At 35.3% G+C, this 13,816-nt stretch overlaps 1 protein-coding gene across 1 annotated transcript in view; it reads left to right on the forward strand.

Annotated features, from left to right (window-relative positions):
- psidin (phagocyte signaling impaired) overlaps nt 1-13,816 on the forward strand; it is a 321,893-nt gene that overhangs the window by 41,646 nt on the left and 266,431 nt on the right. The window contains exons 2-3 of the mRNA XM_090399962.1: nt 3,975-4,060; nt 10,143-10,281. Of these exons, the coding sequence (XP_090256088.1) occupies nt 3,975-4,060; nt 10,143-10,281 (225 nt within the window). The remainder of the gene's footprint in view (nt 1-3,974; nt 4,061-10,142; nt 10,282-13,816) is intronic.

Consider the following 13,816-nt stretch of genomic DNA (forward strand, 5'->3'; position numbering starts at 1 on the left):
GAGACACATTGATATAACACTAGAGTCCTATCTAGGTGGGGAACTTTTTATGATGATGGGTCTGTAGGATGCCTAGGTTGTAACTTGGGATCTCTGAGGATTAATCGGTTCATTTTTTAGGATGTCTCAGTGACAGATGAAATATTGGGAAGAATTAAAAGTTTTTAATCTTTTCCTAGTACTGTGCATACTCCATTAAATTGCCATCATGATGTTCTCCTAGCATTTAACCCTTAACATATAGATACTGATTATTCTTGATGAACAGCACACAAAGCAAGATAAATATAATAAGTCAAAATGCTTATCTAGGTAATTAAATCAGCGGGAATTTCAAAAAAAAAATGTCAGGATACAAGGACAATAGAAAATGTGTCCAACTAAAAATCCTCTGTATATACAAACATGAAGTGTTGCTTTACTCCAAGAACAAATTGCTGCAACACGCACACCAGCCTCGCTGCTTCCAGTGCCACCATTAGCTAAATCCAATCCAATCCAATTACAATCCAAGCTCTCAGAAATCCTCAATCCTGAGCTTTGATACATTTTCTCTCGAACATCAGAAGCATCTGCCCAAAAAGAATTCTTACAAATGAGAAATAAGCATATCAAAAAGTACAAAGTCTGTGGAATTCTAAATCCCATCCACAAATTTGACCTCTTTATATTGATAAGTGGGAGTAAGAGGGTTCTCCCTCTCACCTTCACTTTGCCAATTTTTACATGAAAAAAAAAGGGGGGGGGAACAGAAGTCTCAGTCTCCTGAAACCTATCTGGCTAAGACGTGTAAACAATGGCTGAGACACATTAGACTCTTTACACATCATGTAAATTATGGAAACAACTGCCGTGTTAGAGTAAAACTTTAGTTTAATATAAACCAAAATAAACACTCGACCTTCACATTAAGGTCATCATCTGGAGTATACACATATACAAAGAAGCAAGCTGCACTACAATCTACATGGTATGCTAAAGTTACTGATCAATAGTTAAAACTATTGACCTGACTTCTGGTGAAAGAAAAAAACCCTACTACATCAAAGCTAAAGTCCTGTTATTATTATTATCCATTGGGTTACAAAATTAAATTAAGCTGGAGAGAAACATGTTCACACAGAAAATTAATAAAAAATAAAAATTACTTATATAAGTACTGTAAAACCCGAAGTTACGTGCTAGGTGGGACCAACAGAAAGCGTGTAACTCAGGGTATAATTTTGCATGTAATTTATATATATACAAACATACAATTGGGACCAAAGGTTTACAAAAACACCTATATTTTTTAAAAAATATCATAATTGTAGTTATTTCGATGTTGATGGTTTCATAAAATCTAATAGATTCGTCTGACGGCATAATGTCTTTTTCTTGTCACACAAAATTTTTTCATAGCAAGATAATGATTTTTTTATTCCTTTCCTTGTGGCTACAATTCGTTCCTTGTTAGAATCTATGTCCTCCAAAATCTGTAAACCTTTCTTTTATGATTGTTCTTGCTGTGGATTCCTGTAGATCGAACTTCTTTGCTAGCTCACAAATTTTCATTCTGCCTTCAAAATGTTGAGTTTTGTTTCCAAAGTCAATGTTTTTCTTTTTTTGCTGGCTGTAGAAGAATCGGACTTGCTTCTTTTGGATGACATTATTATATTTTATGTGATAAAATTTTTATCAAGAACATAACATTAAACAATCGCAAGGTTTGTAGACTATAAAAATTGTGTATGAATGGAGACCGCGCGAAACACGTCAGTGCTTGTTCACAGCATGTGTGACACTGGCGAATGCGGCCGGCGCCTGAAAGATACGACTAGTCGTGAAGCAGGATGGGAATACGCACATATAAGAAACCGCGTAACTCCGGATCCACGTAAGTCGGGGTATGACTGTATACGCATAAATTGCAACAAACTGGTATGGATAGTGGCAAAAGTTGAAAAATTGCTTAGAGTCCTAAAGTCAGAGTTTGCTGGGAAAAAACTAAGTTTCATAGGCTTCTTTAAATTTCCATTCATACCAAGTTTTTGTATGGCGTAACATACATCATACAACATAAAGGATTACACTCTTTCCTCTGTCACCTCAGTAATCTACGTCCAAGAATCCAATTTATGATGGAAAAATGCCACTAGTTGATTTTCTATTTTTTTTTTTATACATTTGTTGCTTCTTTTAGTTTTTCTAGCCTAATTCGTTTTATATCAGGACTGGTTTCTTCATTATTATTTTCTGTTAATAAATTTGTGTCATACCATAAATTTTTATCCGATATAACCTATCCATTCTTTCTCTTATAGTATGTTGATTTGTGCTGTATCTCTTTCTTTGTTGTTTAATTTCCTTAATATTTTGTAGGCTATATCTTGTCTTCCATATATGCCCTCTTCTATTTTATTAATAAATCTGTCCCAAGAATCTTGAACTTTCTGTACTATGGTTTTAGCTATATTTCTTTTGTATTTGTATATTTCTTCTTTGTGTGTTTTTGAAGGAATGATTTGTATGCCATTTGTTTCTCTTTTATTGCATTTTCTATATCTATGTTCTGAAATTTTAAGGTTTTTCTTTTTAATATATTTTTTTTTTCCCATGTACTTCAGAAGCTGCTTTATGAATTATCATTATCAAAGTTTCCTATTCTCCTTCTATATCTTCATCAATTTTGGCTTCTTTTAGGTCAGAGGGATTAACTCACACAAATCACCAGACCAGATCAGCTCTCTCTTCTTGAACCATGTAACTTAAAGCTTTTCATGTAGAAACACATTGCATTAATATTTTTGTAAAAAAAAAAAAAAAAAAAAAAAAAAAAACTAGGCATGTTTTTCTGCTCAAGACACTAGTTTTTATTTACCCTATAAATTCTTGATGCAGTCCAGAGGAGGGTAATTCGTCTGATAGATAATTCCTCTCTCACTGACTCACTTCAACTACTATTTCACAGAAAGTCTGTATAGTTCATGTCTTTTTATGGATACTTCTATAGATACACTTCTCCACTCAAATGACAAAACATAAGTAGCAGCTACCCAACATAATTTTATATTCCAATTGCAAACTCACTAAACCTGCTTCTTCTTTTCCTTTTTTATACTTTCTGCCTCTCTTCTCTGGAATAGCATTCCTCAAATATTCCCCAACAACTGCAACCGCCAGTTTGTCAAGAAACATGCCAATAGGATCCTTCTTCCCCAGTCCTCACCTACGTCCTGCACATAGCACTGTGTTATAGTATCTGCTATGTCTCATGTGAGTGGTATTGATATTAAAACCACATGCACCTGTCTTTGTCTTGCCATCAAAGCAGTTCTCTTTGTTATGTTCACTACCTTTGCAGATATCCCCTAATATGTAATTTTCTATCACTACCGGAAATGTTATTACTTTCTCTATTTTCTATAATGTACCCTCACCAGTATGTTTTTGTAAAAAAAAAAAATGTATCTGCAGTTATATTATTCCTTAGAATATAACTTTCTTTAAGAAATAACTTACAAACTTCTGAAAGGATCATACAAGATTTCAGTTGATGGAATTTTTTTATTTTATGGAGAATGGGGAAAGGACAAGAGGGCATCCTTGGAAGCTGAGAATGAATGGCGCTAAGAAGGGGATTGGAATGAATTGCCATTGGATGTGTGTGTAAGCAGTGTGAATAAATTCAAGAACAAGTATGATAGCTGGTGCGTGTAGCTTCCCTCAATGAGTCCCTGACTCCCTGAAGGTTTCTCTTAATAATAATGATAATAATAAATTTACACAGCAAGAGTTATGAAATTTAAAATCTTTGAAGTCATTAGATAATATGTGACTTCACCCAGTACTTTGTTGGAAATTTACATTGTGGTTAAAATTTTAATTATAAGAAAGTATTTGTAGAAAAAATATTTTGCAGTTTTAAAATAATTCTTTTTGTATTAATTTAGAGTTTGTTTTATTTATGCTTTAAATATAAAAATGTTTTTCAGATTGCCTTGATAATGGAAACAATAAAAAAGCACTTCAGGAAGCAGAAAAACTTTTGAAGAAACAGAAAGATTTTTTATGTGCTAAGGTTTGTTTCTTTCCAGTATTTTATTATTATTATACAGGTATCTCCACGGAATCAGAAGACTCATTGAGGGAGATCCATTTATTCACACACTAGCCATTATCCACATAATACCTATCATACTTCTCCTTAAACTCATTCTTTGGCAACTCATTCACCACCCTCCAAGCAAAAAATCCTAGTTCTAACACTTGCTTTCTCCCCTCTTGCCATGAAGTGAAAAAAGTCTTCAATGTCAATACTATAAAACCCTTTTAATAACTTAAATGCTTCTATCATGTCTGTTCTTTTTCATCTATTAGTTAATTTTTGAAGCCTACAGACATTAAATTTGTTCTCATAAGATGCATTCCACAGACCTGCCACAATCTTTGTCACTTGCCTCTGGATCCTCACCACAACTTCATCACCGTGGAATCCAGATCTGTGCACAGTAGTCCAGATGTAGCCTTATTAATGCCTTAGGGAACAATAATCTCTCTTTCTCTACTTGTTAGTGTATTCTTTGACAACCACTTAATCTGATGTGCTGCTTTGGTTACCTTCACAATATGCCCTCTAAGCTTCAACTCCCTGTCCACCATCACACCCAAGTCCCTGGTCTCATCAGCTTCCTGCAGCATAGTTCCATCAGTATAGTATACAACTTTTGTTCCCAAAGTGCATCTCCTTACACCTGGCCACATTAAACTGGCAGCCATTTACTTTTGCCCCACACTGCTAGTCTAAGTCTTCCTGCAAGATCTCTGCATCACCTTCATTCACCATAGCATCATCATCAGCAAACAACTGAATATTTCCTGTGAAATCATTCCATATATCTGTGATATACAAATTAAACAAAGGACCAAGTACTGAGCCCTGTGGTACACCACTGGTCGCTTCTCCTGGACTCAACTCCTCTATAAATCACTCTTTGATATCTGCCCATCAGCCACCTTCTAATCCAAATCACTACATTCATATCCATCCCCAGTTTATGCAATAGAGTTCTATGTGGAATCCTGTCAAATGCTTTTGCAAAGTCTAGCAATAACACTGAGTAGCCATTTCCCTTATCTGACTCCATTATCACTTGATTAAAAAAAGTAAGCAAATTACTAAGGCAAGACCTACCCTTCACAAAACTATGTTATCCCTTATAGAGTATCATATTCCTACTTGCCAAGTCCTGAATTAGTCTTTTGCCAGTTTCTCCAATACCTTAACCACCACTCCTGAGATGCTCACTGACCTCTTTCTTGGAGCCTCGTTTATGTAGAGGGACTGTTTTGTCCCTTTTCCACTACTGAGGCTTAAATTAAACAGCTTGGTCAGAGGGGCTGATAATTCCCTTGCACATTCTTAATACACAGATCGATATGCCATCTAATCCCATGGCTGTTTCGTATTAAGGTTTTGCAATGTTTTAAGCACTTCCATTTCTTCATCTTCATTCTTCTAATCAGTCAATGTCACCACTTAGATGATACACTCCAGCAAAATGCTCACTCAGTAATTCAACTATTTGGTTTGGTTCTGTTACCTCCTCACCACTGGCATTTTTTAAAGTCATTCTTCCTTTTAATTGTCACTTAAGTAAAAGAACATTTCTATCAGTGGCTTTAACAAGAACATAAGCGTCCACAGCCTTCCAAGTATCATTGGATTTCCTAACTGTAATAAGGCAGTTACCCCTATGCTTCTAAGTGTTGTTGTCTGTAAATTGCGTGTGTTCTATTGGCTGGTTTGCTTGTTCTGAGGGACAAAAAACCTGATTTTCTGGGAGGAAAAAACTCTCTACCTCCGTATGAGACTGGCTAATTTACCTTTAGTCAAAAAAGACCAGATAAAGGTTCCTTGTGTTACTGACGGGAATCGAATCCAGGTCTTTCCGACCAAAGGGCTTTGTCTATACTGACTGAGCTACAAAGGCTCAAGCAAAAGAACTCTTTAGGGTTTATTTTGGTCTCATCAGCTAGCTTTGGCCTTCCTTACCACACCAGTCACCCATCTTACCTTAGCCGTATCTTTTTCATAGCATGCTGATCACCTGTTTCTTTATAATCCCTCCACAACCTTTTCTTTGTGTGCAACTCCTGCTTAATGCAGCTGTTCATCCATCTAACTCCTACCTGATTTATCCTTCTGACTCTAGGTATACATTCAGATACTGCTTTCTTCAAACATCACTTGACCACCTCCTATACATCTTTCTCTTCCAGATTGTCATTCCATTTCTCTGGTGAAAGCTGTTTCCTCAGCTTGTCATAATCACCTGCTTTGTAGTTTCACATATATACTACTACTCTTTGGCATTACAGTCCATTTAGGACCTGGACCTGATTCAGAATTGCCTTCCATTCTTTACTATTCTGTGCCTTGTTCCTCAAGTTCTCTACTCTCATTTTCTTTAAATCATCCTCCACATCATCATGCCATCTGGTCTGTTCAGACTCAGGACACTCCAGCTTCCAAACAAGTATTCATAATCCTTTTTCAGTTGTCCAGGTAGTTCCGCGAAGTCCGTCTGGTTAATTTTCCTTTTGACTTTCTTAACAAGTTGAATTTTTGGCAGGATTGTTAGCCCTGCACCCAATCTTACAAGAAGGAACCCAACTATATCCCCCCCCCCCCCAGGAACTGGGTATACTCATTTTAGTCACTTTTTTACGACATGCATGGGCTACATTGGGACTATTCTTTAACCCCGGTCACCACACGGGGATCCACATATATCCCTTCCTAATAGAAAATTCTGCATGTCTGGCAATCTCCTGGGTCAAGACTACACGATCACTTTCTCCAAGCAGAGGCAGTGCATCTAGATTGGTTAGTGACATGTTCTCTGATGCAGTGTTCATATCCAGCACTCTTGAACCTTGTGTCCTCTCCATTATGTGTTGCCTCAGGTAATTATCTCTCAGCGGCTGCATAAATTAACTTTCCTTCCCTGCTTGTGACCATTTCTTCTCCCAATCTATGTCACCATAGTTGAAATTATTATTATTATTATTTGTCACCTCAAGGGAGGGCGCCTGCTCTACAACTCGGTCTCCACCACTCACAATCCACCAACTGACTACACCAATGCCATCTACCGCCGACCACTTCCACAGACAATCACAAACATCCATGTCCACAGCGGGATTCGAACCCGCAGCCTTTTCACCTGTTCACCTTTTCAACCACTCGTCCAGAGTGGTTGAAAAGAGCGTATTCATCCGAGTGTATTCATCATGCTAATTGAGTGGATGTCATCTACGTTCTCTTGTATTCCCCCTGGATTATACAGGGTGATCATAAAGTCACACAACTGAAAGTTTGAATTTGTACCAATTGTTTCCAATCATTATAACCGTTCCTTATGACACTAGATGTCATCATTATTACAAACTATCGAGGATGCTGAGTTCGCTGTGATATGTACAGGTTATTCTCAGTGTAGCTTTGTTCATTGTGGTAGTGAAATGTCTTTTTCCCAAGTTTGTAAGTCTCAATCATATCATCCCCTCTTTCCCCTGTTTGCTGGTGTCTACAGCCTACAATTCTCAATCTGTCTTCATAAACAATATTCCACAATTCTGGTATCATTTTAAACACTCTCCTTTGTACTCTCTCCACTGTATCAGAATCACCAAGGAAACAAGGAGACGATACCTGTGCACAGTAGTCTAAGTGAGGTCTTATCAAGGCCTTGTAAAGAGGCAAAATGACATCCTTATCTTTACATAGAGCCTCAGTCTGTATAGACAAAGCCATTAGTTGGAAATACTTCGGTTCGATTCCCATCCATGGTGTGAAGATCCTTTATCTGGTCTCTTTCGACAAAAGGTGAGTTAGCCTGTTTCATCTGGAAGTAGGGTTTTTTCCCACCTAGAAACTCAGGTTTTTCGTCCCCCAGAACGTTCAAACTGGCCCCGTGAATATACGTGTCTATAGTCATAAATATTTAGGGCAAAGAAGGCAATGGGAAACAACCTTGTTTCATAATCATTCCCTGGTAAAATAGCATATTACTATCCATTCAACCATAAGGTTGAGGACTAAAACAACACAACATCTTGAAATGTCAAAGTTCATTTCGACATTGCGATTATCTTTTGAGTAGTATTTGCAATCTTTGCTATATGACCCTTGAACTTCAACTTTCTGTCTAAAACTCCCTAGCTTGATCAATTTCTTCTAGCATAATCCCACCAATATAATATGACATTGGATATCTAATCTGATTGATGTGCATGACTTCACATTTACTAGCATTGAAGTAATAGCAATTTTCCAATTCTCACAATTCCAGCCTATTCAAATCATTCCACAAGTAATGCATATCAGCCATATTTCTGATTACTCTGCCTATCTTTGCATAATAATCAGCAAAAAGCTGTATGTTGTCTGTCAAATTCTTCCCAGTGTCATTTATGAACAGATTGAATAACAGTGGACCAAGGACTGATTTTTGTGGTACACCACTGGTTACATTAAATCTTACAGACTCACTCCTGCATATACCATATTCTTCATATATTATTCAACTTATGCAATAGTCTTTCATGCTGTATTCTATCAAAAGCCTTACCAAAATCCAAAAAATATCATAGTATATTCTTTCCCTTTGTCTAATTCAGTGGTAACATTATTATAGAGTGTAAGCTAATTGCTAAAACATGACCTTCCCTTAGTAAACCCATGCTGTTCATTGCCAAGTAGAGATTCCTCTGAACCCATTTCAGAATGCAAGCCCTAATCAAGTTTTCCAAATTCTTCACCAAATTCTTCAAATTGGTCGATAGCTGGATACATTAGTCTTTGTACTACCCTTGTACAAAGACTAATGTAAACTATGGGATTTCCATATATTCTTTCCCCCCCTGTAGAATCTTCCCTGTTCTGAAATTCAAATTATATAGCCTGATCAAAGGAATAGCCAGTTCATCATAACACTCTTTTAGCATCTGTGCTGATATACCATCAATCCCTATTGCTGAATTCTTATTCAATTTGTGTAACAGCTCTAATACCTCCTCATACACCTGAGTTTCTTCATCGAGTCAAGAGGTAGCAGTGAGCTCAGTGTTGTGTATACCAGGTTAATAGCTTTCAGCAAAATAGGCACTCATTAGTTGAACACCATCTGCGTTCAGTAGGGTTATTCTTTCATATTCATTCTTTATTTTACTTGTAGCATTATGATAAAATTCTTTGGGTTGTATTTTTCTTTGGCTTGCAGAGCCAGTTTCTTAGTCGCACCATTTTCAGTTTTTTTCTGAAAACTTTAGTTTCCGAAAATAACTGCACATATCTCACAACACGATTTTTTAGTTTGAATTTCGGGAAAAAAATTATATTTGAGTAAATACGGTATTTTTTTTTTTTTTTTAGCTTTCAAATTCTTATGTATGGATCATTGGTTAAAGATCGGATTTACAAAACCCCCAAAAGAGAGCAATATAGCAAATACAAGTAGCTGTAAGCAACAATAAAACGTTGATATTGCATCTGGATCAAATGAAATTGATGTGTGTCATCTGACATCTCTAGAGAACCAAAATTTAAAAACAAATCGCATTTTTTGTTTACATGAACATATAAATTCAAATAAAATAGATATTTAATTTTAATTATTATTTTAAATTAATTAATTCATTTGTTTGTTTTTAATTAATTAATTTATTTTTAATTAATTTATGCATTTATTTTTAATTAATTAGGAGGTACTTGGTAATAATGAATTTTAAGAAGGGGTATGCGAATATCTGAAGTTTGAGAAACACTGCCTTAGGGAGTTGAATTTCTAAAAATCCCTTCTTAGTGGGTGCTTATGTAGTGGAAGAAATATACTGCCCGAATTTCGTGTTTCTTGGTCCAGAGGTTTGGGCTGGGCGTTGATGAGTCAGTCAAGACATTTGTTTTTATATATATAGATTTGAGTTTTATTGTGGTCACTTATATTTTTGTCATGCTTGTAATATTTTTCTTAAGATATTTGAAGATGCTCACACTTTCAATATAAGCTGTATTATGTTACTCCTTTTGATGGTATTTTTTTATTTTGTATTAGCATCATCAAAATAACAGTTGGTAATTTCATTTATAATTTTTGCAGGTGCTAAAATCTCTAGCCCTTATTCGATTAGGACGACAAGAAGAGAGTTTAGTCACATTAAGAGAAGTTCACAATGAAGGTCCCACCGATGATTCTACATTACAGGCCATGACAATTTGTTACAGAGAATTACATAAACGTAGGCTAATATAAATTTTTTTTAAAGCATTAGAATAGTTTATTATGCAAGTGTGATCAGATTATCGAAATAATACTTATCTTGATAAATGTGGTAGTATATGTTAAGTATATCATCCAGTTCAGTATTTCTAAAATGTTTGTTTTGATTCTGTGACTCCTCAAAACATCAAGGTCGGCAATTATAAAATGTTCAAGGCTCTCCTCTGATCCAATTGCAAAAATTTCTAGCTAACAGTATTTATTTATGTATATTTATTTAATATACATAATTTTTTTAAAACTGAATACAGAAAATCAAACAAACAAGTTTCTTTTGCTTGCAAAACACAATGAAAACAAAATAATACTTAAAATAAATTTCCCATGAGTGGAAAGAGGGAGCCACCTTCATTACAGAAAGGTGGCTCCAAGACAAAAGTAGCAAATTACAGACCTGTTAACTTGTCTTAATGTCATTGATGCAATTGCATATTTTTACATGACCATTATCAACAGCGTTATTTAAAATGACAGTTCTTAGTCTTATCTCCAAAAATATGACATGAACTTATTTTTGATCACTAATTTGAGAATGTAGTTTTGCAAAGATATGATTAAAAAGTGGTTAAAATAACTGTCAGTTATTTTAACCACAAAAGTGGTTAAAATAACTGACAGTTTTTATAGTTGATGTGTATTCTTTAACAAAAACAACTAAAAAAAATAATTAACCACTCTCCTACAAATCATCCCAGACAAGAAGAAGCCCATATATTAAAAGCATCTCTGAATGTGTGGCAAAAAAAATGTTATAATTCAAAAACATGACATGAAGTTATTTTTGATTATCACTAATTCGAGAATGTAGTTTTGTAAAGACACAGATCTATAAATAAATAAGTAAATATCAACTCATTGCTGCCTACAAACCCATGAACAAATTCACAACTTGCTACCTTCTCCAAAAGACAAACTCTCACCAACGATGCTACCTGGTGAATATAGTTTGCCCACCGATTAGAGATCCTTCGACACTTCTGCGCATGTCAGAAAAAGGAGAATCCATTCCGATAATAGGGTAATCAGTCCGTATTGTGGGATGAGTTGTTTATTATTACGCGTCGAAAAATTAACTTCTCTTTTATGATTATTGTAGTTAATTATGTTGATTGTATAACAGTTGGAAAATTTTACCTATAAAGCACGTGATTTCGCGTGTTGGCGAAATCACGTGCTTTCTTTCTCCCCTTCAGCATGAATCGACTATTCTTGGCAAGACGCCAAGCAGAGACCTACAAACGGTGGGTGAACTATATCAAGTATCATGTACATGTAACTTGTATTACTGGGGACAAACAGGCAGATCTATAAATAAATGTATCTCTGAACATCAAGACCACATCCACCTTATCAAACTTAGCAAATCTGGCCTTGCACAACATGGAATCGAAAATGCTAAGCACAGGATCCAGTTGCAAAATGCCAAGCTACTACATAGATCCACATATAAACATGAAACGTTTATATAAAGAAAGTGCTGAAGCCTTACTTCATAGACCTAATCTTAATTGAAATGACTCTCTCTATTCCAAAAGTTCGGGAAATTGTTATCCTCAGTTGTATACAATAATTTGTCTGCTATATTTTAATTTAAGTAATTTTAATTTCAGTCAGTAGTTTTTAAACCATGAACATGCACCTGTATACCAGAGGGATTCCAATTTGAGCATGCGCACTACTGTTTTTTGAATTCAATTCCTATTGTTGTTTGTTAGTTGTACTGATGATGTCTTATGATACATAAGACGAAATATGAGGGTGGTCTCAGAAGTTCTTGACCTCGACTATAGATAGTAACACTATCGTGGACAGAAGCTGGTTATTCAGTGCCAAAGAAGACAAAGTTGGTTCTATCAGCAGGAGAGGTCATTGCATCAGTGTTTTGGGATGCTAAAGACATTTTGTTTATTAATTATCTTGAAAAGAGTAAAGCAATAACCAGGGAATATTATTCCAATCTTTTAACCAGACTAGACGAAAAAATTCACGAGAAAAGACCCAGTTTGCAGAAGAAAAAAAATCATCTTTCATCAGGACAATGCACCTGTCCACAAAAGTGTTTTGGCAATGGGAAAATTAAGGGATCTGCACTATGAATTGTTGGAACATTCACCTTATTCCCCAGATTTGGCTCCCTCTGACTTCTATCTTTTCCCAAAACTAAAACTCTTCCTCTCTGGTCAGCATTTTTCTTCGAATCAAGAGGTGATTGCAGCTGTAGAGGGGTATTTTGCAGATCTTACTGAGAACCACTACAGGGATGGGATAATGGCACTGGAGCATCGCTGTAATAAATGTATTAGTCTTAAGGGAGATTATGTTGAAATTGTTATGAAATTGTTAGGCCAAGAACTTTTCAGACCACCCTTATATTTGCATAATTAAAAAGTTATTTACTGTGGCATACATGCTATTCTGTAGTTATGGATACTCCACAGGTTTCACTATATAAAAAAGATGTATATTTTTCTCATCATCTTATCCACAAGTTTGCAAATTCTCTTCAAGAGAAGAATCTGAGTGAGCAGCTTCAGAGGTGAACTGTAGACTCAAATATACAAATATTATTCAATAAAAAATGAGAGAGCTTGAAAACATAAACCAAACTTTGCAGATTCATTCCCAAACCTTTTAGAAAACATTGATTGATTCAGCCAGAGAGGTATGTGATGAGGTTGTCTGCAAGCATAGAAAAAGCAGAACTCCATGATGGACTCGCAATCTTAGAGGTACTCAAAGAAAAGATGAAAGCATATCTTAAGTTCCTAGCAAGTAAGTCATGTACTCTGCTAGAATATAGAGATAAAATGCAAGAAAGCAAAGTAGTGGGTAAAACTAGTCAAACAGAAGTCATGAGAAGACTTTAAGAACATTGAAAAAAAAAAGAAAAAAGAAAAAGGAAGGTGGTAAAATATTCTGGAAACTATTGAAATTGGTAGATTCAATGTATGGAAATTCAACTGATGAATATTGAAATATCCATCAGTTGTGAAAAAGCTTAGAAATTGAGGAAAGATTACTGTAAAAGAAATTAGAGATGATAAAAGTGACTTGAAAACTGAAGATAAAGATATTCTAGATGTCCGAAATAATTAATTAGAACGATTGTTAAATGAAACATGCAGTTATGGCACAGTATTACCACTGTGTAGGAAACACCTCAGGAGGAATGCAATCTGGAGTACATTTCAATTCTTGACATGGAAAAAGCCATTAAAAATCTCAAATGTGGAAAGGTAGCTGGAGTAAACTATATTCAACAGAAATGTTCAAATGTGGAGATATCAAAGTTTTATAGTGGCTACACTACATAATTCAGAATGCCTAGTCATAGGGTCAAATTTGAGATGCTGTAGAGCTGTCATAGTGCCTATCTGTAAAAAGTGAAATAAAACCATGGGAGAATTATAGGGGAATTTCTGTACTTAGTATCTTGGTAAGATTTCTGCATGTATACTTGACAAAAGGTTAAGAAAAATTGTGGAAAGGGAACT

The sequence above is a fragment of the Typopeltis vanoorti genome, chromosome 11 (assembly GCF_054136105.1).
Source record: "Typopeltis vanoorti isolate ZY-2024b chromosome 11, IOZ_Tvanoo_1.0, whole genome shotgun sequence".
NCBI classification, from domain to species: domain Eukaryota; kingdom Metazoa; phylum Arthropoda; class Arachnida; order Uropygi; family Thelyphonidae; genus Typopeltis; species Typopeltis vanoorti.